General features: G+C 43.5%; 1 protein-coding gene across 1 annotated transcript in view; it reads left to right on the top strand.

Annotated features, from left to right (window-relative positions):
- LOC129864012 (protein mono-ADP-ribosyltransferase PARP14-like) overlaps window positions 1-25314 on the top strand; it is a 43979-nt gene that overhangs the window by 15826 nt on the left and 2839 nt on the right. The window contains exons 3-15 of the mRNA XM_055936537.1: window positions 15149-15176; window positions 15454-15690; window positions 15854-16081; window positions 16272-18563; window positions 18699-18979; window positions 19224-19460; window positions 21295-21516; window positions 21662-21776; window positions 21887-22042; window positions 22321-22383; window positions 22619-22804; window positions 23944-24147; window positions 24278-24898. Of these exons, the coding sequence (XP_055792512.1) occupies window positions 15149-15176; window positions 15454-15690; window positions 15854-16081; window positions 16272-18563; window positions 18699-18979; window positions 19224-19460; window positions 21295-21516; window positions 21662-21776; window positions 21887-22042; window positions 22321-22383; window positions 22619-22804; window positions 23944-24147; window positions 24278-24898 (4870 nt within the window). The remainder of the gene's footprint in view (window positions 1-15148; window positions 15177-15453; window positions 15691-15853; window positions 16082-16271; window positions 18564-18698; window positions 18980-19223; window positions 19461-21294; window positions 21517-21661; window positions 21777-21886; window positions 22043-22320; window positions 22384-22618; window positions 22805-23943; window positions 24148-24277; window positions 24899-25314) is intronic.

Raw genomic sequence — 25314 nt, 5'->3', positions numbered from 1 at the left:
TGCAGTAGTATCTAAAAACGATTCACAACAATACACATACACATCAATCTAAAAGTAAAAGAATGGAATTAAGAAATATATAAATACTAGCTTGAGCAATGTCGGAGTGGCATTGACTAAAATACAGTAGAATAGAATACAGTATATACCAGAGGTGTGGACTCGAGTCACATGACTTGGACTCGAGTCACAAATATGATGACTTGCAACTCGTCTTTGACACCAATGAGTCGTGACTTAACTTGGACTTGAGCCTTTTGACTCGAACTGACTTGATACCCTCCCCAAGCCCAAATATTTAAGAAAGTGTGCGGCGCATCAACTCTTAATTTAACGGATTACAGTTTGAATCGGACAGCAGCCAATCAAATTGTCCCAGCTGAGAAAAAGTTGCGCGTGGCAGTGCAGAGGAACGTCGGCGACTGAATTCAGATGGAGCCCTTGGAAAGATGATACCCCCGAAAAAATTGGATATAAAGACTAAACTGTATCAACAAAAAACGGATTGCTACTTCCAAAACATGCGGGAAGATAATAACAGACGGAGGCGCAACAACTTCCAACTTTGTTCGACATTTGAAGCTGCACAATGAACGATAAGTCCTGGCGAATATAGCCAACAGCTATATCATTCATAACTTTGCCAGTGTAGCATGTTGGCTAACGTAACGTTAAATCAATGAGGCTCCACACAGTCAGTCAGTGCGGGAACGTGATAATTGCACCCAAGATTGAGCTACAACTGGCAAGGCAGTTGGTAGCCTAAATCCTGCCAGATATTACTGCTGTTCCTAAAGCCATTGACATATGTTAGTCTATGACACACATTGTGTGTGTGTGTGTGTGTGTGTGTGTGTGTGTGTGTGTGTGTGTGTGTGTGTGTGTGTGTGTGTGTGTGTGTGTGTGTGTGTGTGTTAAGGTTGGGCGATTGTGTACAAGCCTACATCGCCCGATTGCACCCCATAGCGATCCTCGATAGTCGATCGCTATTGAGGGGGGTCTTTCTTATGGCTACCCATGTATTTCCATGGAAATATAAAGTTTATTTGGAAAGTAATACATATATTTTTAAAGCATTCATGATTTGCGTAAATGTAATATACTAACTATTAGTCTTGTTAAACATCTGAAATGGTATTACATTTGGTGAAGAGCACATTATGACTTGTTTAGGACTCAAAACTCAAAGTTTAGGACTTGAGACTTGAGTTGATACTTCTCGGTCTTGACTTGATACTTGACTCGTAGTTGCCTGTCTTGACTTGGGACTTGAGTTCTAAGACTTGAGACTTACTTGTGACTTGTAAAACAATGACTTGGTCCCACCTCTGGTATATACACATATGAGATGAGTAATGCAGTATGTAAACATTATTTTAACTCAAAACACATTTTATTAGTCACATGCGCTGAATACAACAGGTGTAGACCTTACAGTGAAATGCTTACTTACGAGCCCCTAACCAACAATGCAATTTAAAAAAATACTGATAAGAATAAGACATAAAAGTAACAAGTAAGAGCAGCAGTGAAATAAGAATAGCAAGACTATATACAGGGGAGTACTGATACAGAGTCAACGTGCGGGGGCACCGGTTATTTGAGGTAGTATGTACATGTAGGTAGAGGTAATAAAGTGATTATCCATAGATGACAACAGAGAGTAGCAGTGGTGTAAAGAGAGGGTGAGGGGGGGGGGCACTGCAAATAGTCTGGGTAGCCATTTGACTAGATCTTCAGGAGTCTTAGGTTTTGTCGTGCCCTCTTCACGACTGTCTTGGTGTGCTTGGACCATGTTAGTTTGTTGGTGATGTGGACACCAAGGAACTTGAAGTTCTCAACCTGCTCCACTACAGCCCCGTCGATGAGAATGGGGGTGTGCTCGGTCCTCTTTTTCCTGTAGTCCACAATCATCTCCTTTGTCTTGGTCACGTTGAGGGAGAGGTTGTAGTTCTGGTACCACACAGCCAGGTATCTGACCTCCTCCCTATAGGCTGTCTCGTCGTTGTCGGTGATCCGGCCTACCACTGTTGTGTCATCGGCAAATTCAATGTTGTTGGAGTTGTGCCTGGCCGTGTAGTCATGAGTGAACAGGGAGTATAGGAAGGGACTGAGAACGCACCCATGAGGGGCCCCTATGTTGAGGATCAGCGTAGCGGATGTGTTGTTACCTACCCTTACCACCTGGGGGGTGGCCCGTCAGGAAGTCCAGGATCCAGTTGCAGAGGGAGGTATTTGGTCCCAGGGTCCTTAGCTTATTGATGAGCTTTTAGGCCTAAACAGTCATTTAAACATTATTAAAGAAGCCAGTGATTCCAAGTGTATGTATATAGGGCAGCAGCCTTCAAGGTGCATGGTTGCCTAACCGAGTGGAAGCCGGCTAGTAATGGCTATTTAACAGTCTGATGGCCTTAAGATAGAAGCTGTTTTTCAGTCTCTCGGTCCCAACGTTGATGCACCTGTACTGACCTCACCTTCTGGATGATAGTGGGCTGAACAGGCAGTGACTCAGGTGGTTGATGTACTTGATGATCTTTTTGGCCTTCCTGTGACATCGGGTGCTGTAGCTGTCCTGGAGGGCAGGTAGTTTGCCCCCGGTGATGCGTTGGGCAGACCAGACCGTACCATCTTCTGGAGAGCCTTGCGGTTGAGGGTGGGGCAGTTGCCGTACCAGGCGGTGATACAGCCCGACAGGATGCTCTCAATTGTGCATCTGTAAAAGTTTGTGAGGGTTTTAGGTGACAAACCAAATTTCTTCAGCCTCCTGAGGTTGAAGAGACGCTGTTGCACCTTCTTCACCACCACTGTCTTTTTAGGTGGACCATTTCAGATCGTCAGTGATGTGTACGCCGAGAAACTTGACGTTTTCCACCTTCTGCACTGCGGTCCCGTCAATGTGGATAGGGGCATGCTCCCTCTGCTGTTTTCTGAAGTCCACGATTAGCTCCTTTGTTTTGTTTGCATTGAGTGAGAGGTTATTTTCCTGGCACCACTCTCCCAGGGCCCTCACCTCCTCCCTGTAGGCTGTCTCGTTATTGTTGGTAACTATATTAATTTGGGGTCAGGTCGAAAAGCATTAAACATTTATGGCAATTTAGCTAGCTAGCTTCCTGTTGCTAGCTCATTTGTCCTGGAATATAAACATCGGGTTATTATTTTACCTGAAATGTACAAGGTCCTCTACTCCGACAATGAATCCACAGATAAAAGGGTTAACCAAGTTTGTTTCTAGTAATATCTCCTCCTTCAGGCTTCTTCTTTTTCTGACTTTATATGGCGGTTGGCAACCAACTTTAAGGTGCATTACCACTACCAACTGGACTGGAGTGTGGACCTCAGTTCATCTTTCAATCACCCACGTGGGTATATGCTCCTAAAAGCCAATGAGGAGATGGAACATGGGTATATGCTCCTAAAAACCAAGGAGGAGATGGGAGAGGCAGGACTTGCCGTGTGTCAAGTGTCACAAATAGAACCAAGTTCTATTTTAGCGCCTGGCTACACAGACGCTCGTTGATGTGCGAGCAGTGTGGGTGCAATGATTGAATAACATGTGTAAGTTTATTTTGCAACGCCATGCGAGCGGTGTGGTCAGCATGTAAGAGTTGTTTCGGGTTGGGCCGGCCTGAGTTTATGGTTTGCTCAACGGTTACATGCACACAATAATGCGAATATTATAGATAATCAGATTAATATAACAGTTTGAATAAAACATTTACATGCTTTGCAAGAAGAACGATTACCCTAATAATACTGTTTACATCTTAAATCAGGCGACTTGTTGGCACTGATAAATGCAGAAAATCGCCAATCAAAATAAACGTTCTACCACATTGACCATTTTAATTGTGGCAAACATATATGATTCTGAGTTCAGACATATAACGTTTGTATGTGAAAACTACTTCTAAGACGCATACATTCAGTTGTTCCAAACTCACTTAATTTGAGCTATAGAGTGACAGTAGGCTCGCTCCTTTGCTGCTAGTACATCAATTAATCAAATATACCGCTGGAATGCAGATTAAGGTGTTTACATTTCCTAATAATTCAAAAGATTGCAACGATAAAAAGGTGTTTTAATCGACGTGTGCTTACTTCGATTTTGACCTTACGCCGCTAAAATAAGCTACACCGTTTAAGATAAGCTACACCGTTTAAGATAAGCAGAGTAAGGTGTTTACATGACTATTACAATCTGCCTACTGCCATAATCAGTTTAATATCGAATTACTACTGTGCATGTAAACATAGTGTTATTGTAACTTATGTTTGAGACCAACGCATGACCGTGGCTGTGTGAAAGGTGCCCATGTATCTATCACAGAACTAGAATGAGATTTAACTTTCGATGATCTCTCTCCATCTCTCTGCTCTGATAGACATTGGCCTGCAACTCTCATATCCTCCGGCATTGCTCTTCATTTTTATTTCCTTATGGAATCATAGCCGCACGAAGGGTTCTGGAGGAGCTGCAGCACCCCTGATCAATTGAAATGCATTTTCCAAAGTCATATAATTACTGCTGTGTGTTCAGAAATAAATTAAATAATTCAGAATAGCCTACTACACCATGAGAAGGTTAGCCACAGAGGATCAATAGATTATTTATTTAAAAAATAGCCCAGCTATGGAGTGTAGTCCAATAACAAGGCATAGCCTACAGTCGGGAATGCGCAGGAAATCTGTCAGTGAAAAAACAGGAGGAAATATAAACAGGCCTTTCGCCATGTTTCAAATACAGTAACGGTAAAATACAGGTTGCAAAGCAATTGGCTTCTGCTGAAAGAGTAGACTTTAATCTGTCTGCTGTAGGCTACGAAAATATTTCATAGACTTCCAAATACAGTTTTTTACGGCCATCACCAGCGAGTATATTTTTTGGAGTAGTCTATTTACCACTACAAAACTGATGTAGGCACTGGGACCACACTCGATGAGCTGTATGGGACCATGAGCAACCAAGGGTGAATGTTCACCCAGAAGCGACACTCCTAGTGGCCGGGGACTTTAATGCAATAAGTTTTACCTGATTTCTACCAGCATGTGACATGTGCAACCAGAGGGAAAAAAACTCTAGACCACCTTTACTCCACACAAAGCTCTCCCTCGCCCTCCATTTGGCAAATCTGACCATATTTATATCCTCCTGATTCTTACTTACAAGCAAAAACTCAAGCAGAAAGTACCAGTGACTCGCTCAATACGGAAGTGGTCAGATGACGCAAATGCTAAACTACAGGATTCTTTTACTAGCACAGACTGGAAAATGTTCCGGGATTCATTTGATGGCATTGAGGAGTATACCACATCAGCCACCGGCTTAATCAAAAACTGCATTGACGATGTCGTCCCCACAGTGACCATACGTACAGATCCCAACCAGAAGCCATGGATTACAGGCAACATCCGGACTGAACTGAAGGCTAGAACTGGGACACTAATCTGGACACTTATAAGAAATCCCGCTATGCCCTCCGACGAACCATCAAACAGGCAAAGTGTCAATACAGGACTAAGACTGAATCCTACTACACCGGCTTTGACGCTTGTCGGATGTGGCAGGGCTTGCAAACTATTTTAGATTACAAAGGGAAACCCAGCTGCGAGCTGCCCAGTGACACAAGCCTACCAGGTGAGCTAAATGCCTTCTATGCTCGCTTCGAGGCAAGCAACACTGAACCATGCATGAGAGCACTAGCTGTTCCGGACGACTGTGTGATCATGCTCTTCATAGTCAATGTTAAATAGGACACCAGCTCACCTATTTGGTTTAACATTACTTTGTCCCGCAACGAGCCATCTGTAAACAATGGCTTGTGGCGGGGACAAAGCAAGCTATAACGGTACCTGGATGCAACTGTCTAGCTAGCTAGCTATATAGCTAACAATAGCTAGCAATAAAACAACTTTTTGATACAGTTGAGACAATAATGTATGTACATGTAGCGATCTTGGCATTTTAACTGTAGACTCTTACAGTTAAAATGGATTATGATCATTCACGGCAGACTGAAACAATTTCAAAATCATTTTTCCCACTCGGCTTCGACCAGTCCAGACTGCTTTACCACAGAAGACAGAGCTGTGTTGATACCAGCAGCTGTATTCAGGACAACACTGGTATTGAAATCTGTATCTGCACTTTGCATGTAGTCCATGATGAAAATATTTGTAAATCCAATGGATCTTTCAAATATCTGCAGTAGCAGAGAGCAGGATGTGCCATTTGACAGAGAAGCCTTGAGTGACAGAATGGGCTGTCTTTCTTGTGAATGTCCCAGCCCCTTCATTAGCTCAACAAATCATGGCTAAGCAAGATTCTGTATTTTCGCTGTGTCTAAACAGCTTTGTGATTTCACATTGTATTTATATTTACAGGTTACATACAAGTTTGTTATTAAGGCACATGAAAGTTCATATGTTCAAGAAGGCATTTCTGTCCCCCAAAAAACATAACTTGAGGGGGGAAAATGTTTTTTTTTTAACTTTCAAATGCTTCTCCTGTGAAGTAGTGATGTCCATCATATGACCGGCATTCTGTAATGGGTCACATTTGTAAACATTTTTATTATAGATACCCATTAGTTCCTATAAGCTACTCTTTCTGTGTTCAGCAAAATTAAGGCAGTTACTCAGTTTTAAAAACATTACAATACATCACAACAGATTTCACAGCACATTGTGTGCCCTCAGGCCACTACTCTACTACCACATATCTACAACACACAATCCATGTGTATGTTATCATGTGTGTGTGTATGTGCACGTGTGTCTCTTCACATTCCCTGCTGTTCCATAAGGTATATTTGTATCTGTTTTTTTAGATAAAATGTTACTGCTTGCATGAATTCCTTGATTTGGAATAGAGTTCCATGTAGTCATGGCTCTATGTGGTACTGTGCACCTTCCACCTCTGGTGGCATGTCTTGTGGGGTATACATGGGTGTAAGATATGTGTGCTAGTAGTTTAAACAGACAGCGTGGTGCGTTCAACATGTCTACTTCTCACAAGCACAAGTGGTGATGAAGGCAATCTCTCCTCTAATTTGAGCCAGGAGAGATTGACATGCATATTATTAATGTTAGTTCTCCGTTTACATTTAATTTGAATTGAAGTCCCACTTTGTGGCCCCTGATCACACGACTGGACAGTAGTCCAGGTGGATAAAACTATGGCCTGTAGGACCTGCCTTGTTTATAGATAGCATTGTTAAGAAGGAAGAACAGTGCTTTATTATGGACAGACCTCTCCCATTCTTAGCTACTTCTGCATCACCATGTTTTGACCATGACAGTTTACAATCCAGGGTTACTCCAAGCAGTTTAGTCTGCTCAACTTGCTCAATTTCCACATTATTCATTACAAGATTTAGTTGAGGTTTAGAGTTGAGTGAGTGATTTGTCCAAATATTTAGGACTAACTTATTTCTTGCCACCAATTCTGAAACCGATTGCAGCGCTTTGTTAAGTGTTGCAGTGATTTCACTTGCTGTGGTAGCTGATGTGTATAGTGTTAATTCATCAGCATACATAGACACACAGGCTTTACTCAGAGTGTAACGCTTGTCGTGGTTGGAAGAAGAGGAGGACCAATGCGCAGCGTGGTAAGTGTCCATAATGATATATTTAATAAATCAAACAGAACACTGAACGAAATAACAAAAGTACAAACAACCCGAAACAGTCCCGTATGGTGAAAACACTAACACAGGATACAACCACCCACACAACACAAATAAAAACAGGCTACCTAAATATGGCTCCCAATCAGAGACAACGACTGACACCTGCCTCTGATTGAGAACCGTACTAGGCCAAACACATAGAAAATCACCTACAGCACAAAACATAGAAAAACAACATAGAATGCCCACCCCAACTTACACCCTGACCAAACTAAAAATAAAGACATAAAAAAGGAACTTAGGTCAGAACGTGACACAGAGCCAGTGGCAGGTCATTATTCAAGATTTTAAAAAGTAAGGGGTCTAGACAGCTGCCCTGGGGAATGCCTGACTCTACCTGGATTATGTTGGAGAGGCTTCCATTAAAGAATAGCCTCTGTGTTCTGTTAGACAGGTAAATCTTTATCCACAATATAGCAGGGGATATGAAGCCATAACATACCCATTTCTAGTAGCAGATTATGATCGATAATGTCAAAAGCTGCACTGAAGTATAACAAAACAGCTCCCACAATCTTCCTATTATCAATGTCTCCAAGCCAATCATCAGTCATTTGTGTAAGTGCCGTAAATGTTGAATGCACTTCCCTATAAGCGTGCTGAAAATCTGTTGTTCATTTGTATACTGTGAAACAGCATTGTATCTGGTCAAGCATTTTTTTTTTCAAAAAGATAACTAAGGGTCGGCAACAGGCTGATTTGGTCAGCTATTTGAGCCAGTAAAGGGTGCTTTACTATTCTTGGGTAGTGGAATGACTTACTTCCCTCCAGGCCTGAGGGCACACACTTTCATGTAGGCATAGATTGAAGAGATGGCAAATAGGAGTGGCAATATTATCCGTTCTCATCCTCATTAATTTTCCATCCAAGTCGTCAGACCCAGGTGGCTTGTCATTCTTTCTAGACAACAATATTTTTTTCACCTCTTCCACACTGACTTTATGGAATTCACATCATTGGGTGAGTCAGTGGAACTGGAAAGCATTTTTAGGACAATCATTTCCCCCTCATTTTGTAGCCTACAATATGTTTCCACACACCTAGCCTAGGCTATTGATGGAGTCAAGAAACATTTGTTTTAATTGAAATCCATTAGCCTGTTGTTGAGATTGTTTGTGCGGTATTAGGTATTAAAAGTCTTATGCCAAAGTCTCCAGTCTTGTATAATGACCTAGAATTGCATTAATTTGCATTTATAAAAAGCCACATTTTTCCTGGACCCTAGGCTACAAAATCTTTTCCCCAAATGTGTAATGAATATGATGGGAGACAGAGCTGGTTTCAAGCGCAGAGTGCAGCAGGTGTTTATTTGTAAAGGACCACAGGAGAAGGCAGGAAGCTGGGTCCAAGGGCAGGCACAAGGTCATATACAGGAAATCCAATAGGCAAAAGTACAGGCAGGGAATAGGCAAAAAGCGTCATTCGTGAGGATGGCCAAAAACCATCATACACAGCAGGACTAATACAGGAAAAACAGAGCATCGAATAGAAGTGTGTAACAAAACAATCAATACCTCACAATGATGGGGTGCAAAGAACTAAACTAAATAGTGTGTGATAATGACATACAGGTGTGTGAACAGGTGATCAGAATTCAGGTGATTGGGATCTGGAGAGTGAGCTGCGTTCAGGGGATCTATGTGTTTGAGAGTGTGAGTTGGAAGCAGACATTACAATATGTGCCACTTCTGTAAGTGCCTCTACTGCGCAATGCCACTATGCAAATGTAATGAATGCATGCAATGCTTTATTATAAAGGTGATTTTTTTATAATAAATTGCGTAGTGGCATAGCGTAAAGTTCCTCTGGTCACCACCCTCTCTTGCTCACTTGTTTCGGCACCTTCTGATTTACAAAGTAAGCACTGCAGTCTACACTATGACGGGGCGAGTTCATAGTGTGGAGTTTATAATGCGTCATGCATGAGCCCCAAGTCCATAACCACTATTTTGAGGACAGCCGTTTTAGCAGCCCCTCTGAGTTTTCTGTCTGTGGCTGTTCTTTTTATTTCAGATTTTGCCCAGGAACAGGAAATAGCTAGCCACCAAGCACAATCCCAATACTCGCCCTACTTCTGCCACTTGTTGCTGCAGTTTGGCAGCGCACTTAGCGAGTTGGTTACCTCTAGGCTGCTATACATATTTATTTGGTTTCTCATTCTATCATTTTCCATTAAATTTTGGCAGCACTACTACTCTGCATTTACAGAGTGCTCAGGACCTCAGACTGGGGCGAAGGTTCACCTTCCAACAGGACAACAACATTAAGCACACAGCTAAGACAATGCAGGAGTGGCTTTGGGACAAGTCTCTGAATGTCCTTGAGTGTCCCAGCCAGAGCCCGGACTTTAACCCGATCGAACATCCCTGGAGAGACCTGAAAATAGCTGTGCAGCGACGCTCCCCATCCAACCTGACAGAGCTTGAGAGGATCTGCAGAGAAGGATGAGAGAAACTCCCCAAATACAGGTGTGGCAAGCTTGTAGCGTCATACCCAAGAAGACTCAAGGCTGTAATGACTGCCAAATGTGCTTCAACAAAGTAATGAGTAAAGGGTCTGAATACTTACATAAATGTGATATTTCTGTTTTTAATATTTAATAAATTAGCAAAAATTCTAACAACTGTTTTTGCTTTGTCATTATGGGGTATTGTGTTTAGACGGATTAGGGGGAAAAAACTATTCCATCAATTTTAGAATAAATCTGTAACCTAACAATATACACTGCTCAAAAAAATAAAGGGAACACTTAAACAACACAATGTAACTCCAAGTCAATCACACTTCTGTGAAATCAAACTGTCCACTTAGGAAGCAACACTGATTGACAATAAATTTCACATGCTGTTGTGCAAATGGAATAGACAAAAGGTGGAAATTATAGGCAATTAGCAAGACACCCCCCAAAACAGGAGTGATTCTGCAGGTGGTGACCACAGACCACTTCTCAGTTCCTATGCTTCCTGGCTGATGTTTTGGTCACTTTTGAATGCTGGCGGTGCTCTCACTCTAGTGGTAGCATGAGACGGAGTCTACAACCCACACAAGTGGCTCAGGTAGTGCAGTTCATCCAGGATGGCACATCAATGTGAACTGTGGCAAAAAGGTTTGCTGTGTCTGTCAGCGTAGTGTCCAGAGCATGCAGGCGCTACCAGGAGACAGGCCAGTACATCAGTAGATGTGGAGGAGGCCGTAGGAGGGCAACAACCCAGCAGCAGGACCGGTACCTCCGCCTTAGTGCAAGGAGGTGCACTGCCAGAGCCCTGCAAAATGACCACTTTATTTTAAGAATGTGAAATGTCAGAATAATAGAAGAGAGAATGATTTATTTCAGCTTTTATTTCTTTCATCACATTCCCAGTGGGTCAGAAGTTTACATACACTCAATTCGTATTTGGTAGCATTGCCTTTGAATTGTTTAACTTGGGTCAAACGTTTCAGGTAGCTTCCCACAATGAATTGGGTGAATATTGTCCCATTCCTCCTGACAGAGCTGGTGTAACTGAGTCAGGTTTGTAGACCTCCTTGCTGGCGTATGCTTTTTCAGTTCTGCCCACAAATGTTCTGTGGGATTGAGGTCAGGGCTTTGTGATGGCCACTCCAATACCTTGACTTTGTTGTCCTTAAGCCATTTTGCCACAACTTTGGAAGTATGCTTGGGGTCATTGTCCATTTGGAAGACCCATTTGTGAACAAGCTTTAACTTCCTGACTTATGTCTTGAGATGTTGCTTCAATAGATCTACATAATTTTCCTACCTCATGATGCCATCTATTTTGTGAAGTGCACCAGTCCCTCCTTCAGCAAAGCACCCCCAAACATGATGCTGCCACCCCCGTGCTTCATGGTTGGGATGGTGTTATTCGGCTTGCAAGCGTCCCTCTTTTTCCTCCAAACATAGCGATGATCATTATGGCCAAACAGTTCTATTTTTGTTTCATCAGACGAGAGGACATTTCTCCAAAAAGTACGATCTTTGTCCCCATGTGCAGTTGCAAACTGTACTCTGGCTTTTTTACGGCAGTTTTGGAACAATGGCTTCTTCCTTGCTAAGCGGTCTTTCAGGTTATGTCGATATAGGACTCGTTTTACTGTGAATATGGATACTTTTGTACCTATTTCCCACAGCATCTTCACAAGGTCCTTTGCTGTTGTTCTGGGATTGATTTGCACTTTTCGCACCAATGTACGTTCATCTCTAGGAGACAGAACGCTTCTCCTTCCTGAGCGGTATGACGGCTGCGTGGTCCCATGGTGTTTATACTTGCGTACTATCGTTTGTACAGATGAACGTGGTACCTTCAGGCGTTTGGAAATTGCTCCCAAGGATGAAACAGACTTGTGGTCTACTATTTTTTTCTGAGGTCTTGGCTGATTTCTTTTGATTTTCCCATGATGTCAAGCAAAGAGGGATTGAGTTTGAAGATAGGCCTTGAAATACATCCACAGGTACACCTCCAATTGACTCAAATTATGTCAATTAGCCTAGCAGAAGCTTCTATAGCCATGACATCCTTTTCTGGAATTTTCCAAGTTGTTTAAAGGCACAGTGAACTTAGTGTATGTAAACTTCTGACCCACTGGAATTGTGATACAGTGAAATAATCTGTCTGTAAACAATTGTTGGAAAATTTACTTGTGTCATGCACAAAGTAGATATCCTAACCGACTTGCCAAAACTCTAGTTTGTTAACAAGAAATTTGTGGAGTGGTTGAAAAACGAGTTTTAATGACTCCAACCTAAGTGTATGTAAACTTCTGACTTCAACTCTATATATACACTACATGACCAAAGCTGTTAGAACAGCTTCTAATCTTCTCGGAAGGCTTTCCACCAGATGTTGGAACATTGCTGCAGGGACTTGCTTCCATTCAGCCACAGAAGCATTAGTGAGGTCAGGCACTGATGTTGGGCGATTAGTCCTGGCTCGCAGTCGGTGTTCCAATTGATGGGGGTGAGGTCAGGGCTCTGTGCAGGCCAGTCAAGTTGTTCCACACCGATCTCGACAAACCATTTCTGTATGGACCTTTCTTTTTGCACTGGGGAATTGTCATGCTGAAACAGGAAAGGGCCTTCCCCAAACTGTTGCCACAAAGTTGGAAGCACAGAACCGTCTAGAATGGAATGGTATGCTGTAGCGTTAAGATCTCCCATTACTGGAAGTAAGGGGCCTAGCCCAAACCATGAAAAAGAGCCGCAGACTGTTATTCCTCCTCCACCAAACTTTGCAGTTGGCACTATGCATTGGTGCAGATAGCGTTCTCCTGGCATCCGCCAAACCCAGATTTTTCCGTTGGACTGCCAGATGGTGAAGCGTGATTCATCACTCCAGAGAACGCGTTTCCGCTGCTCCAGAGTCCAACCGAGGCAAGCTTTACACTACTCCAGCCGACGCTTGGCATTGCGCATGGCTGCTCGGCCATGGAAACCCATTTCATGAATCTCCAGACCAACAGTTCTTGTGCTGATGTTGCTTCAAGAGGCAGTTTGGAACTCGGTAGTGAGTGTTTCAAGCGAGGACAGACAATTTTTACACGCTACGTGCTTCAGCACTCGCCGCTCCGTTTTGTGAGCTTGTGTGGGCTATCACTTCAAAGCTGAGCCATTGTTGCTCCTAGACGTTTCCACTTCACAATAACAGCACTTACAGTTGGAGGCAGTTTATATACAGTACCAGTCAAAAGTTTGGACCAGCTACTCATTCAAGGGTTTTTCTTTATTTATACTATTTTCTACACTGTAACCAAAAAGTGTAAAACAAATCAAAATATATTTTACATTTTAGATTCTTCAAAGTAGCCACCCTTTGCCTTGATGACAGCTTTGCACACTCTTGCCATTCTCTCAACCAGATTCACCTGGAATGCTTTTCCAACAGTCTGGTTGAGTTGCCACAGATGCTGAACACTTGTTGGCTGCTTTTCCTTCACTCTGTGGTCCAACTCATCCCAAACCGTCTCAAAATCAAATCAAATCAATTGGGTTGAGGTCAGGTGATTGTGGAGGCCAGGCCATCTGATGCAGCACTCCATCACTCTCCTTGGTTAAATAGCCCTTACACAAGCCGGAGGTGTGTTTTGGGTCATTGTCCTGTTGAAATCAAATGATAGTCCCACTAAGAGCAAACTAGATGGCGTATCGCTGCAGAATGCTGTGGTAGCTATGCTCGTTAAGTGTGCCTTGAATTCTAAATACATCACAGACAGTGTCACCAGCAAAGCAACATCACACCTCCTCCTCCGTGCTTCATGGTGGGAACCACACATGCGGAGATTATCCGTTTACCTACTCTGCGTCTCACAAAGACATGGCGGTTGGAACCAAGAATCTCACATTTGAACTAATCAGACAAAAGGACAGATTTCCAGCAGTTTGTCCATTGCTTGTGTTTCTTGGCCCAAGCAAGTCTCTTCTTATTATTAGTGTCCTTTAGTAGTTGTTTCTTTGCAGCAATTCTACCATGAAGGCCTGATTCACGCAATCCACTCTGAACAGTTGATGTTGAGATGTGTCTGTTACTTGAACTCTGTGAATAATTTATTTGGGCCACAATTTCTACGACTGGTAACTTATGCTCTGCAGCAGAGGTAACTCTGAGTCTTCCTTTCCTGTGAAGGTCCTCATGAGAGCAAGTTTCATCATAGCACTTGATGGTTTTTGCGACGGCACTTGAAGAAACTTTCAGAGTTCTTGAAATTTTCCAGATTGACTGACCTTCGTGTCTTAATAAGGATGGACTGTCCTTTCTCTTTGTTTTTTTGAGCTGTTCCTACCATAATATGTACTTTGTATTTTACCAATTATGGCTATATATCTTCTGTACCACCACAACACAACTGATTGGCTCAAATGTATTAAGAAGGAAAGAAATTTCACAAATGAACTTTTAACAAGGCACACCTGTTAATTGAAATGCATTCCAGGTGACTACCCATGAAGCAGGTTTAGAGAATGCCAAGTGTGCAAAGCTGTCATCAAGTCAAAGGGTGGCTACTTTGAAGAATGTCATATATAAAATATCTCAAAATAATAAATATATTTTGAGTTGTTTAACACTTTTTGGGTTACTACATAATTCCATATGTGTTATTTCATAGTTTTGTCTTCATTATTATTCTACAATGTAGAAAATAGTTTGGTGTGTCCAAACTTTTGACTGGCACTGTATATCTATATATTTAGCTGAAATGATCATGATTTTACAATCATTTCAGACCAAAAACTAAAATCTAAGCATGCAGCTGTCCAAATTTTGCAAGATTTTACTTTTGCCTTAACAGAGTTTAGCTGTAGGCTTTAACTGTAGGCTAGTGCTGTCTTAGCATGACAGGCTAGCCAGGGCTTCAAACTGATTTATAATACATTATTTTTATGGCTAATATTAAAGAGCATACTTGAAAAGTTTCCCATTGGATAACTATTTGACACATACATTTGGTTTGTTTTGCTTGTTTTCCAGCTTGGTGCTACAAGCAATGAATTGTCAGGTAACATCTTTTCCTTGCTTCTGTGGTGACTAGACAGAACAGATCAGACTTGTTGATGCATTCCCTTGACCTAATATTATTATATTGAATGTTTTGCCTAATACATTTCATAATAATCCTTGTTGGCGTATCATTAGACAGTGTTGCAAAATGCAGCCTTTTCAGGCCATATCTCCTTGTAAATTTGTCGTAGGCAGAAATGTGCCAGTGAAGTCAGAGAAAGGTGAAATTATGAATGAGGTTATTGGATATAAATATCCAGTGTGTTTAATCCCAGGTGTGTCAAGTGAAGCACAGGAAGCTCCCAACTCTGAGAGTTTGCCTGGAGAGGAGGGTGGAGCTGAGGTGTCTCCTCAGAGCTCTGCTGTGGTGCTGGAGAGAGTTCCTGAGAGCATGTCGAGAGACTTGCTGTTGTTGCTGGTGGAGACCCTTTCTGGCCTGGAGGAAGACAACTTCTCCCTGGAGGTCATCAGTGAGACAAACAGAGCTGTTGTGACCTTCAATAATCCCAATGGTAGGTCACTATTTCAAATTGTCATTTTTTTTTTAAACGACACAAAATAAACTGAATTTCACTTCTTAACTATTTTAAACAGATCTCTCCCTCACACGAAGGGATTATGTTTTCAAAAACTGTTGTGCATGATATTAAGGATATGATTGCTGTCTGTCTTTAGATGTGGAGCATTTCCTCACTGAGAGCAAGAGCAACAAGAGTTTCCAGAAGCAGGGTATGATTGGCCGGTTGCTAGAGAGGTGCCAGAGTGTGAGACTGGAGAACCTGGCCTCCAACATACTTCAGGATATGCTGGAGCTCTACATTGAGAAGTGGGCTGGCCCAGCAAAGGACATCACTGTGTTTCGTGAGGAACAGGCAGCAATTGTCACCTTCCATGCACCAGAAGGTAAAACCTGCTGTTTTATTAAATAAATGTTCATAAATGTATTTATTTGGTAATCTATTTATTTCTATTATAAGAATACTTGAATGTAGCTATTCTGTTGTTGCAGCAGTCTCTTGGCCTCTACAGAAATATTCAGTTTCTGCCCTCAGTTCATGCTATAACAGACAGTTCGTTATCTATGTCATTTCAGATGTGCAAACCACTCTAAATGAACGTCTTGTAATTGGCAAAGTCTCAGTCAACGTGTATCCATACTACGAGTCCTTAGGAACTGCCTTGTATGGAAAGGAGAGGCCAATGTGGAAGATGCCTGACCCTTTCATAGAGTGTGTGCATTCTGCCGTATGGAAATTCCTCTCCACGAAGAGACAGTTTTCCCGCATCACTGACCAGATGAAGGTCCACTTCTGTCAAGTAAACATGGATACTCCTGAGGTTAAACTCAGTCCTTTGCCAACCCTGCTAAGGCAGAAAGGACTAACAAGCAAAGACGTAGATGGATGGAAGCAGAATGCCTTGATTGTCTTCCGTGACATCATGGCCCAATTTGCTGTGTTTGAGTGTTTTGCAAGTGCCCCAGCATGGAAGGCAGTGGAGAAAGAAGTCCGCTCGGTGGTGAAAGAGGATGCTGTCCTAGCTATGGATGTCTCCAAAGGGTCTCTGACAGTTGCAGGTCTGGTCGAAGACACGAAGCGACTCAGGGGGCTGGTGGAAGACCTCATGCAGAGGGCCATGAGTCGGATAGAGAGGCAGAGGGACGGCATCTCGGAGGAGCTGGACGTGTCCCCTGCCATGTTCTATATCCTGCAGCAGGAAGGACTTCGGAAGCGCGCAGCAGACGAAGCCCCAGAGATGGGTTTTTCCTACACAGACAACACCAAGAAGTTGGTTCTCTCAGGTCTTGTTGCAGAGGTGTACAAGGTGAAGAACTGGATCCTGGAGAGGGAGCTCAAGATGAATAAGAAGCAGCTGAAGCTGGACCCTTACCTCCTGGACTTCCTGCTGTCAGTGGACAGTATGGAGATGTCCCAGGACATCTTCACGTCCCGGGGCATCAGTGCTGAGTACAGCGTGGAGGGTGGAGAGGTACTTCTGACTGGTAGCTCAGACAGAGCCTTGGCTGATGCAGAGCAGAGGGTAAAGACTGCCCTGTCCCTGCAGAGCCTTAAGGTGGAGGACCAGGAGGTGCTGAGAAAGCCTGAGTGGAAGGATCTGAACAACAAGCTAATGAATGCCTACAACTCCCGAAAGAAAAGAACGGTGGTGATAAAGCTTCACCCAGAGAGCAGAGACAGAATCATTGTGTCTGGCTTCCTGGACCCGGTCAGAGAGGTCAGCAACAGTCTGCGGGACTTTGTTGAAAACTACTCACGAGTCAAAGAGACTGTCCGTGTCAAATCCTGTGCCGTGGTTAAATTCATCCAGGAGAACAAATCCCAGGACTGGAAACCTTTTGCCAAGCGTGATGAGGTGAATGTCCACTTTGACCCCAGAAGGCCCAAAATTGTCCTTTCTGGAGCCCGTCTCTACGTCAAGAAGGCCAAGGGGTCATTTCAGAAGATGGTAGCAGCCTTCTGCACTGATGAGCTTACCATCATGAAGCCTGGAGCAAGGAAGTACTTCCAAGAGAAGGGAAGCATGTTTCTTTCTATGGCGATGAAGGAGTACGGCTGTGTGGTGCTGCTGCAGGAAGACTACATGCTGGAGGAAGAAGAGGGCGATGATGAAGATGAGGAGGAAGGGTTTGGCCCGTCATCCTGCTGTGAGGTGAGGACACCCAATGGAATCCTGGTCTCCGTCAGTAAGGCTGACATCTGCAAGTTCAAAGTGGACGCAGTAGTCAACGCAGCCAATGAAGACCTGCAGCATATTGGAGGCCTGGCTTTAGCATTACTCAAGGCTGCTGGTCCACGGCTGCAGGAGCTCAGTGATCAACATGTTCGTAATAACCGCCGACTGCAACCAGGAGACGCCATTGTGACAGATGCAGGCAATCTGCCCTGTAAGTATGTGGTCCATGCGGTTGGTCCACGGTTCACAGACTTTGACCAGCGAACAGCCATACAGCGTCTGAAACAAGCTGTGAATGAGAGCCTGAGGGAGGCTGCGAAGGTTAACTGCTCAACTGTTGCCGTCCCGGCCGTCAGCTCTGGGATATTTGGCTTTCCTCTGAACCTGTGCACTGAGACCATTGCTGTGGCAGTGCGTGACTACTGTGAGAACCTAAGGGGTCAGACCTCTCTGACTGAGATTCACCTGGTGGACAACAGTGACAACACTGTGAGAGCCCTGGCCAGCGCTGTCCAGAAAACGTTCAATGACCTGCACCCAAAAATGACCATGCCTCTGCAGGGTGCACATAGGGGAAGTGGACAACGGGGAAGTGGACAATGGGGAAAAGGACAGCATAGTTACGTACATCAAGGAACTGGATATCAGGGACAGTCACCATGGGGACATGGCAGAAGAGGTGGAGGTGGAGGTAGAAGGGGAGGAGAAGGTAGAGGTAGAGGGGGAGCAGAAGGTAGAGGTAGAGGGGGAGCAGAAGGTAGAGGTAGAGGGGGAGCAGAAGGTAGAGGTAGAGGGGGAGCAGAAGGTAGAGGTAGAGGGGGAGCAGAAGGTAGAGGTAGAGGGGGAGCAGAAGGTAGAGGTAGAGGGGGAGCAGAAGGTAGAGGTAGAGGGGGAGGTAGAGGTAGAGGAGGACATGGAGATAGGGGAGGAGGAGTTAGAGAAAGCGGAACTCAAAGAAATTATCATGGAAACCAAGGGGAGCAGAGGAGAGAGTATGGCCAAGAGAGGAAGTTTGAGGGGGCAGGCAGTGGGGAAATCCTACAGACCAATCGCACACAAGAGGGTCTGAAGATCATTCTGAGGAAGGGAAATATCCAGGAGGAATATGTGAGTACACATACCATAGTTATCAGAGCACCAAGTAAACAATTGTTGTATAATACATGTATTATAGGTAGTACATCAGATAACCCAGAGTATAAGATGTATAATTTGTTTACCTTTCATTCTACTCTTCTTTATCTGGAATGACAGCTGTCTTGTAGAAGTCATAATTTATGTTTGAAAAGAAATACGTAGCTGTTCCCTTCTCGCTTCATGAATGTTTGGTCATTTGTTTTGACACCTCTAGTCTGAGGGCATCGTCAACACCATCTCTGAGGATTTGGACCTGAGTAAAGGTGCTGTGTCCAATGCTATCCTAAAGGCAGCCGGTCCTGGGCTCCAATCAGCAGCCACAGATGAGGCTCGCGCCATCAGATTGGCCTATGGTGATGTTGTGGTCACCGACGGTTACGACCTGCGATGTCAGAGGGTGATCCATACTGTCTGCCCCCATTGGGACCAGGGAGCTGGCTCAGCAGAGAAGGTAAGCTATGAGTTATTGACAGTGTTTAATTTGTAAATCGGGAGGTCCCGGAAGGGGTGGGGGTATCCAGAGGGCTCTGAGGTGCTGGAGCACATTGAGAAAAAACGTGTCAAACACAACGTAGCAGCGCATCAGACAGAGTAAACAGCCAAGTAGCCTACTGTCTATGTTGGTGAAACGGACAGCACTCTCCAAGGTGCTGATTCATTCAAAGCATTTTAGACATCACTGCAGTATGCCCACATACTTGAGTATAGTTGCAGGGCTTACGCAAGTCCAAATTTCTGATAGCCTATTTTCTAGACATCGATGTACAGCAACATTTTTAGATGACACTGCAGAACACCCGTCATATGCACACAAACTCAGCTGTGGGGTTTGCAAGACCCCAATGTAATATCATTTTCAAGACATCAATGTAGCAGTAGAACAAATATCACAATATCAGAATATAACTTAAAGTAAAATAAATCTCTGTAGGCTACAGCAGAACACACATATGAGAATATATACGCCTCCTGCCTATGTGATAATATGAAGCACATATTCAGATAACCTTCACAGTACAGAACAAGTTTGTAAAGGGAAAAAAATGTCCTACCTTAGTTTTCCAAACCTCCAGCAATGACTCTCCCCATGTCAAGTCCATTTAACTCCTGAGAGTCCATTTCTTGCTCAAAGCCATGAGCGGGCCTGTGGCTGTGACCTTTAGCCTCCTTCTAAGGCTGTTCTGAAGACTGGCAATTTTTTTTTATTTTGAGTGTCAACTATAACTTGGGTGTCCTCTTTAGCCTCGTCTAGAAGGCTTGCTGCCACCAAATGTGCCCTGGTTCAGGCATGTTCAAAAACCTTGTTTTACGTCTGAGGCATAGGATGTTAACTTACTGTACATTCCACCCACTCTTTTGCTAGTTTAATCCCTCCAGTCATTTCTAGACCCAAGCTCTCTACCTTTTTGCATGTTGTGCAGCCCAATTTTGAATTATGAATGACAAGCCAGGGGTTATGTGTTTGCTTGAACTGCAAATTACACCTGCTCCGAGCCCTTAGTCTGTGGATGCACTGCCCCCCTCCTCCCAGCTCCCCGTCTGCCTCTCGCTCTGAGTCTGACTCTCTAGGGGGCCTTCTAGCTAGTGGAGGGGCCGGTGGTGATGTTGAACTGTTGGGATTATCAGCGCTGCTAGCTTAGGCATTGCCATCAGGAACAAATTGCACCTCACACCTCCTGCACTGACAGTTCTCTGGTTTGTTCTGGGTTCAATTCACCATCTTTCTCTAGATTTTTGGACTTGAAAAATGTCATCAAACTCGATTGGCTTTTCTTATCCATTTTATTTGGCGTTCCCACAATTCAAATTCAGTAGTGAGACAACTAATGTGATTAATGTGATTACGTAAGGACCTCTTCACTAGCTGACCACCACTACCAAGACCTGTGTCGAGATCAGTTACTTACCCCACCCTCCCTCCCCATAACCTTTATGTACAAATAAGAGAGCAGGTCTGGAATCAGTGTGGCAGGAAAGGATGAAGGATCCCCACGCTTTTACATGATGGTCTTTCTGTTGGGCAGGAGAAATAACGAGGAGGCAACTTGATTTAACGCTGATCGCTTTTATTAGAATGTCTGTAGTGCGAACAGTTAAACAATTAATAAATCATGTCGTGAGACGTACCGGATCCGGGCAAATAGGTGCCGGAACAAACAAAGTCAAATCTGATAGATGCCGGAACAGGTTCCAGCTCAAATTAAGCACTGATTATTGAGAGTGGGAGTGCATCGAAAGGTTTTAGTAACATTTTTCTAAAATTGTCCATGTGTTTGTGATTTAAGATATTGATAACGATGATCAGAGATTGCCTGAGTGAGGCAGAGAAGCATAGGCTGGCATCCCTGTCTTTCCCTGCCATTGGAACTGGGAACATGGGATTTCCTAAGGGCCTGGTGTCCAAGCTTCTTCTGCAGGAGGTCAAAAACTTCAGCCAAAGAAGAAACTCAACACACCTAAAAGAGGTGGCCATCGTGGTCCACCCCAGCGACACCCAAACTGTGAATGTAAGTTTGAAGATGGAAAATGGTTTAAAGGGGGATTCAGTGTTTATCATCACACAGAGGTGCATAACCTCACCTTTGTCAGTGTGTGTTGTGCTCTTAGATATGTTTGATAAATGCTCCACACTTTTATATCTCCTGTTTACAGTGCTTTATCAGGGAATTCAAAGGTCAGACACAAGGGTATACTTGGCAGAGTTCACAAGGTTCCGGCCAATCACAACATCCCAAATCCTATGTTGGCCAATCACAGCAGCCCTCTGGTAAGCTTAATTCACAGCCTTCAAAGTCTCCCCAAAAAGACCCTGCTGCCTCTTTAGAACGTGTCTGTTTCCACAGAACCCCCTTGTCTAAACATGTTATTTTTCATTAGGCGCAGGCTTCTTTGGACAGGTGTCATCCCCTTCTCTGGGTGTGTACAGCATGCAGATGGGTCACATTACTTTTGAAGTGTCATCAGGAGACATCACCAAGGAGACCAGTGACGTCATTGTCAACTCCTCCAATAAGGACTTTAACCTCAAATCAGGTGACTTGTACCTCTGACAATAGCATAGGTGTAGTAACTAATGTTTCATGTTTATGAGGCTACTAAGACAAATACTAAGGAACACCTTATAAGGATGTTTAACATGTACACATCTGAAATGTTAGAAATCCAAATGAACAGTGTTTACAGCTACACATTCAGGAAGCAAGCTAAATCCCATACACCCATACACCCCCACAGACACACAACTTATTTAATGGTTAAATTGTTGACTTAAAATAAAGAGCCATATTGTACTAATGTCTTTTTTTCTTTAGGTGTATCCAAATCCATTTTAGAAGGAGCTGGATTGAAGGTGGAGTCGGAGTGCTCAGAGATTGGTGTGTATCCATGTCCTTGAGTCAACATATACTGTAGTCATGTTACTGGTCAAAGAGACTGGTAGTCATGTTAGATATGAATGAGATGACATTTCAGTACTGTTTGATACTGTCTGGTTAAAGTCTAAAGTCAGTTTCCAATCCATGGGTCCTACAACACTGGTGTGCATTGATTGTACAATTTAGTAACTTAGATTCTTGACATCTAAATCTTTCCTTTTATGCTTTTCTACAGTCAAATCCCCAAGCTTCCAATTGTGCAGGATGATCATGACATCAGCAGGATCTCTCCCATGCAAACACATCATGCACATTGTGGGACAGAATGACCCTGAGATCATTAAAGAGACTGTGTACAATGTTCTCAAGAAGTGTGAGGAGCGAAAGTTCACCTCAGTGTCCTTCCCAGCGCTTGGAACAGGTACTCTGCTTTAATGGTCTTTATTGGAATACACTGTCTTGTGTAGTTGCATGTCTTTATTGTACTTGTTGCCTGTTCTGTTGTGTTCTTTGTTTCTACCGTGAGGTTGTAAAGTGGCCATATGCTTTGCTTCCATGTGCTCTGAAAGGGACTACCTGCTACGTTTCTTAGCCTAATTTAAAAAAAAATCCTGTTTTTTCTTCGTCTTTCTGCTTTCCCCCCAAACATACTTTGCCTCGCTCTTTACCTTGTTTTGTTCTCTTCCTTGCATATTTTCTTGTCTCCTTCCCTTCCTTTCATCTTTTCTTGTCTCCTTCCCTTCCTTTCATCTTTTCTTATCTCCTTCTCTTCCTTGCATCTTTTCTTGTCTCCTTCCCTTCCTTTCATCTTTTCTTGTCTCCTTCCCTTCCATATTTTTCTTGTCTCCTTCCCTTTTTTAAATATTTTCCTTGTCTCCTTCCCTTTTTAAAATATTTTCCTTGTCTCCTTCCCTTTTTAAAATATTTTCCTTGTCTCCTTCCCTTCCATATTTTTGGGGGATTAGTCACTCTCAGGGACAGATTTGCTTTCATCATGTCATTGTCTATCTGTAATTCTGTCTCCATGTAACGTTCGTCATATTCCTCCTCCTCGGACGAGGAGGAGCATGGATCGGACCAACACGCAGAGAGGTATGTAGACATAATGAATATTTATTAAAGCAAAGACGAACATACGAAGAACACTTGAACAGAAACAAAACGACGTAGACAGACCTGAACTTGAGAACTTACATAGACACGAAGAACGCACGAACAGGAAAGACTAGCCAAACGAAACAGTCCTGTGTGGTGCAAACAGACACAGACACAGGAACAATCACCCACAAACAAACAGTGAGAACAGCCTACCTTAATATGGTTCTCAATCAGAGGAAACGTCAAACACCTGCCCCTAATTGAGAACCATATCAGGCAACACATTTAACCCAACATAGAAACACATAACATAGACTACCCACCCAGCTCACATCCTGACCAACTAAACAAAGTTCAAAAACAACAGAAAACAGGTCAGGAACGTGACACTCCATCTATGTCTTTCTGTTTGCCTCCATAGCCATGTCATTGTCTGTCTGCCTCCATCTGTCTGTCTGTCAGGCCAGGGTGGGGCGAGTCCCTCTGCTGTTGCGGACGCCATGATTGACGCAGTGGTGGACTTTGTGAAGAAGAAAAACGGACAGTTTGTGAGAAGTGTGAAGATCCTGATATTCCAGACTGCCATGGTGACTGAGTTCCACAAGAGCATGAAGAGGAGAGTGGGAGAAGAAGTGGAGGAAAAGGGCCTTTTTACCAGGCTAAAAGGTCAGTGAGAATGGAAGTGTGCGAGGTAGAAGACAATATGAGCTTAATGTGTACTAATACAATATAGTTGTTATAATCATAAGTAACACTTTGTCAAGGAGTTTATATTGTGTGTGCTCTTTCTTCATAGATACAGTGACAACCTACTTTATGGGACCCAGTGATGAGCGCTCTGCCCGTGAGAACTTTGTCATGGAGGGAGAGGAGTTTGCCCCAACCGTGTTCCAGCTGTGTGCAGAGAGCCCCCAGGCTGTGAGCCGTGCCCGTGACTGGGTTAAAAACCTCATAGTGAAGGAGCAAACTGAGAAAACCATCAAGAACCCGTACATCAGCCAGCTGAGCCAGGGGGATGTAGAGAAGTTGCAGGCCATGCAGAGGGAGCTGATGGTCAGGATACGCCTGGAGAAGAAGGGCCCCGACTCCTTGATCCGCCTGGAGGGCCTGAGCCGCGATGTGCTTACAGCAGACAGCCTCATCAGCAACATGGTCCTGGACCAGGAGAGGGCAGAGAACCGCAGACAGGCAGCTTTCCTGGTGAGCAGCCTGGTGGAGTGGCAGTACAAAGACCACAGAGGGACAATGGTGTCTTTTGACATGTTCACCAACTACATCCTGGAGGAGGCTGTGAGAGACAACAGCAAAGTGACAATCAAGATCAACAATAAGGATTATGAGGCAAATGTAGCCCACAAGAGAGCTGTCAAGATTGGGAGCAGAATAGAAATTGAGTTACTGAGAAAAGACCTGAAAGGTGGGTCCATCCATAATAAATACTCATCTGTCTAGACTGCATTAAAATGAAAGTATGGAGAACGGTGATATTAAATATAAAAGAATGTGTTATTTTTAAGAACACATTTTTTGTGTAATTTTGTGGATGCATACAGTATATCAGGGGTCTCCAATCATGTTTATCACAATAGCTACTTTATAGCTTTAAAATAGGCACATTCTTCTCGTATCCTCTACCCTGCAACTCGTTCTTGGTGTACAAGAGATGTTTTCTGTCAATATACCTGGTAAAATAATGGTCAATAAGCAGTATTTGGCATGACAGGACCCATACAATTCTCTTGTATTTTATATAATTTCGTTTTCTGTTTTAACTATTTTTGTCTGTTTTCTACTCTCAATATTGCAATTATTCATAGATAAACAACTAAAATA

Source organism: Salvelinus fontinalis, chromosome 10 (genome assembly GCF_029448725.1).
Source record: "Salvelinus fontinalis isolate EN_2023a chromosome 10, ASM2944872v1, whole genome shotgun sequence".
In the NCBI taxonomy this organism is placed as follows: Eukaryota; Metazoa; Chordata; class Actinopteri; order Salmoniformes; family Salmonidae; genus Salvelinus; species Salvelinus fontinalis.
The sequence above is the reverse complement of the archived record's forward strand: the minus strand, read 5'-3'. Positions and strand labels throughout refer to the sequence as shown.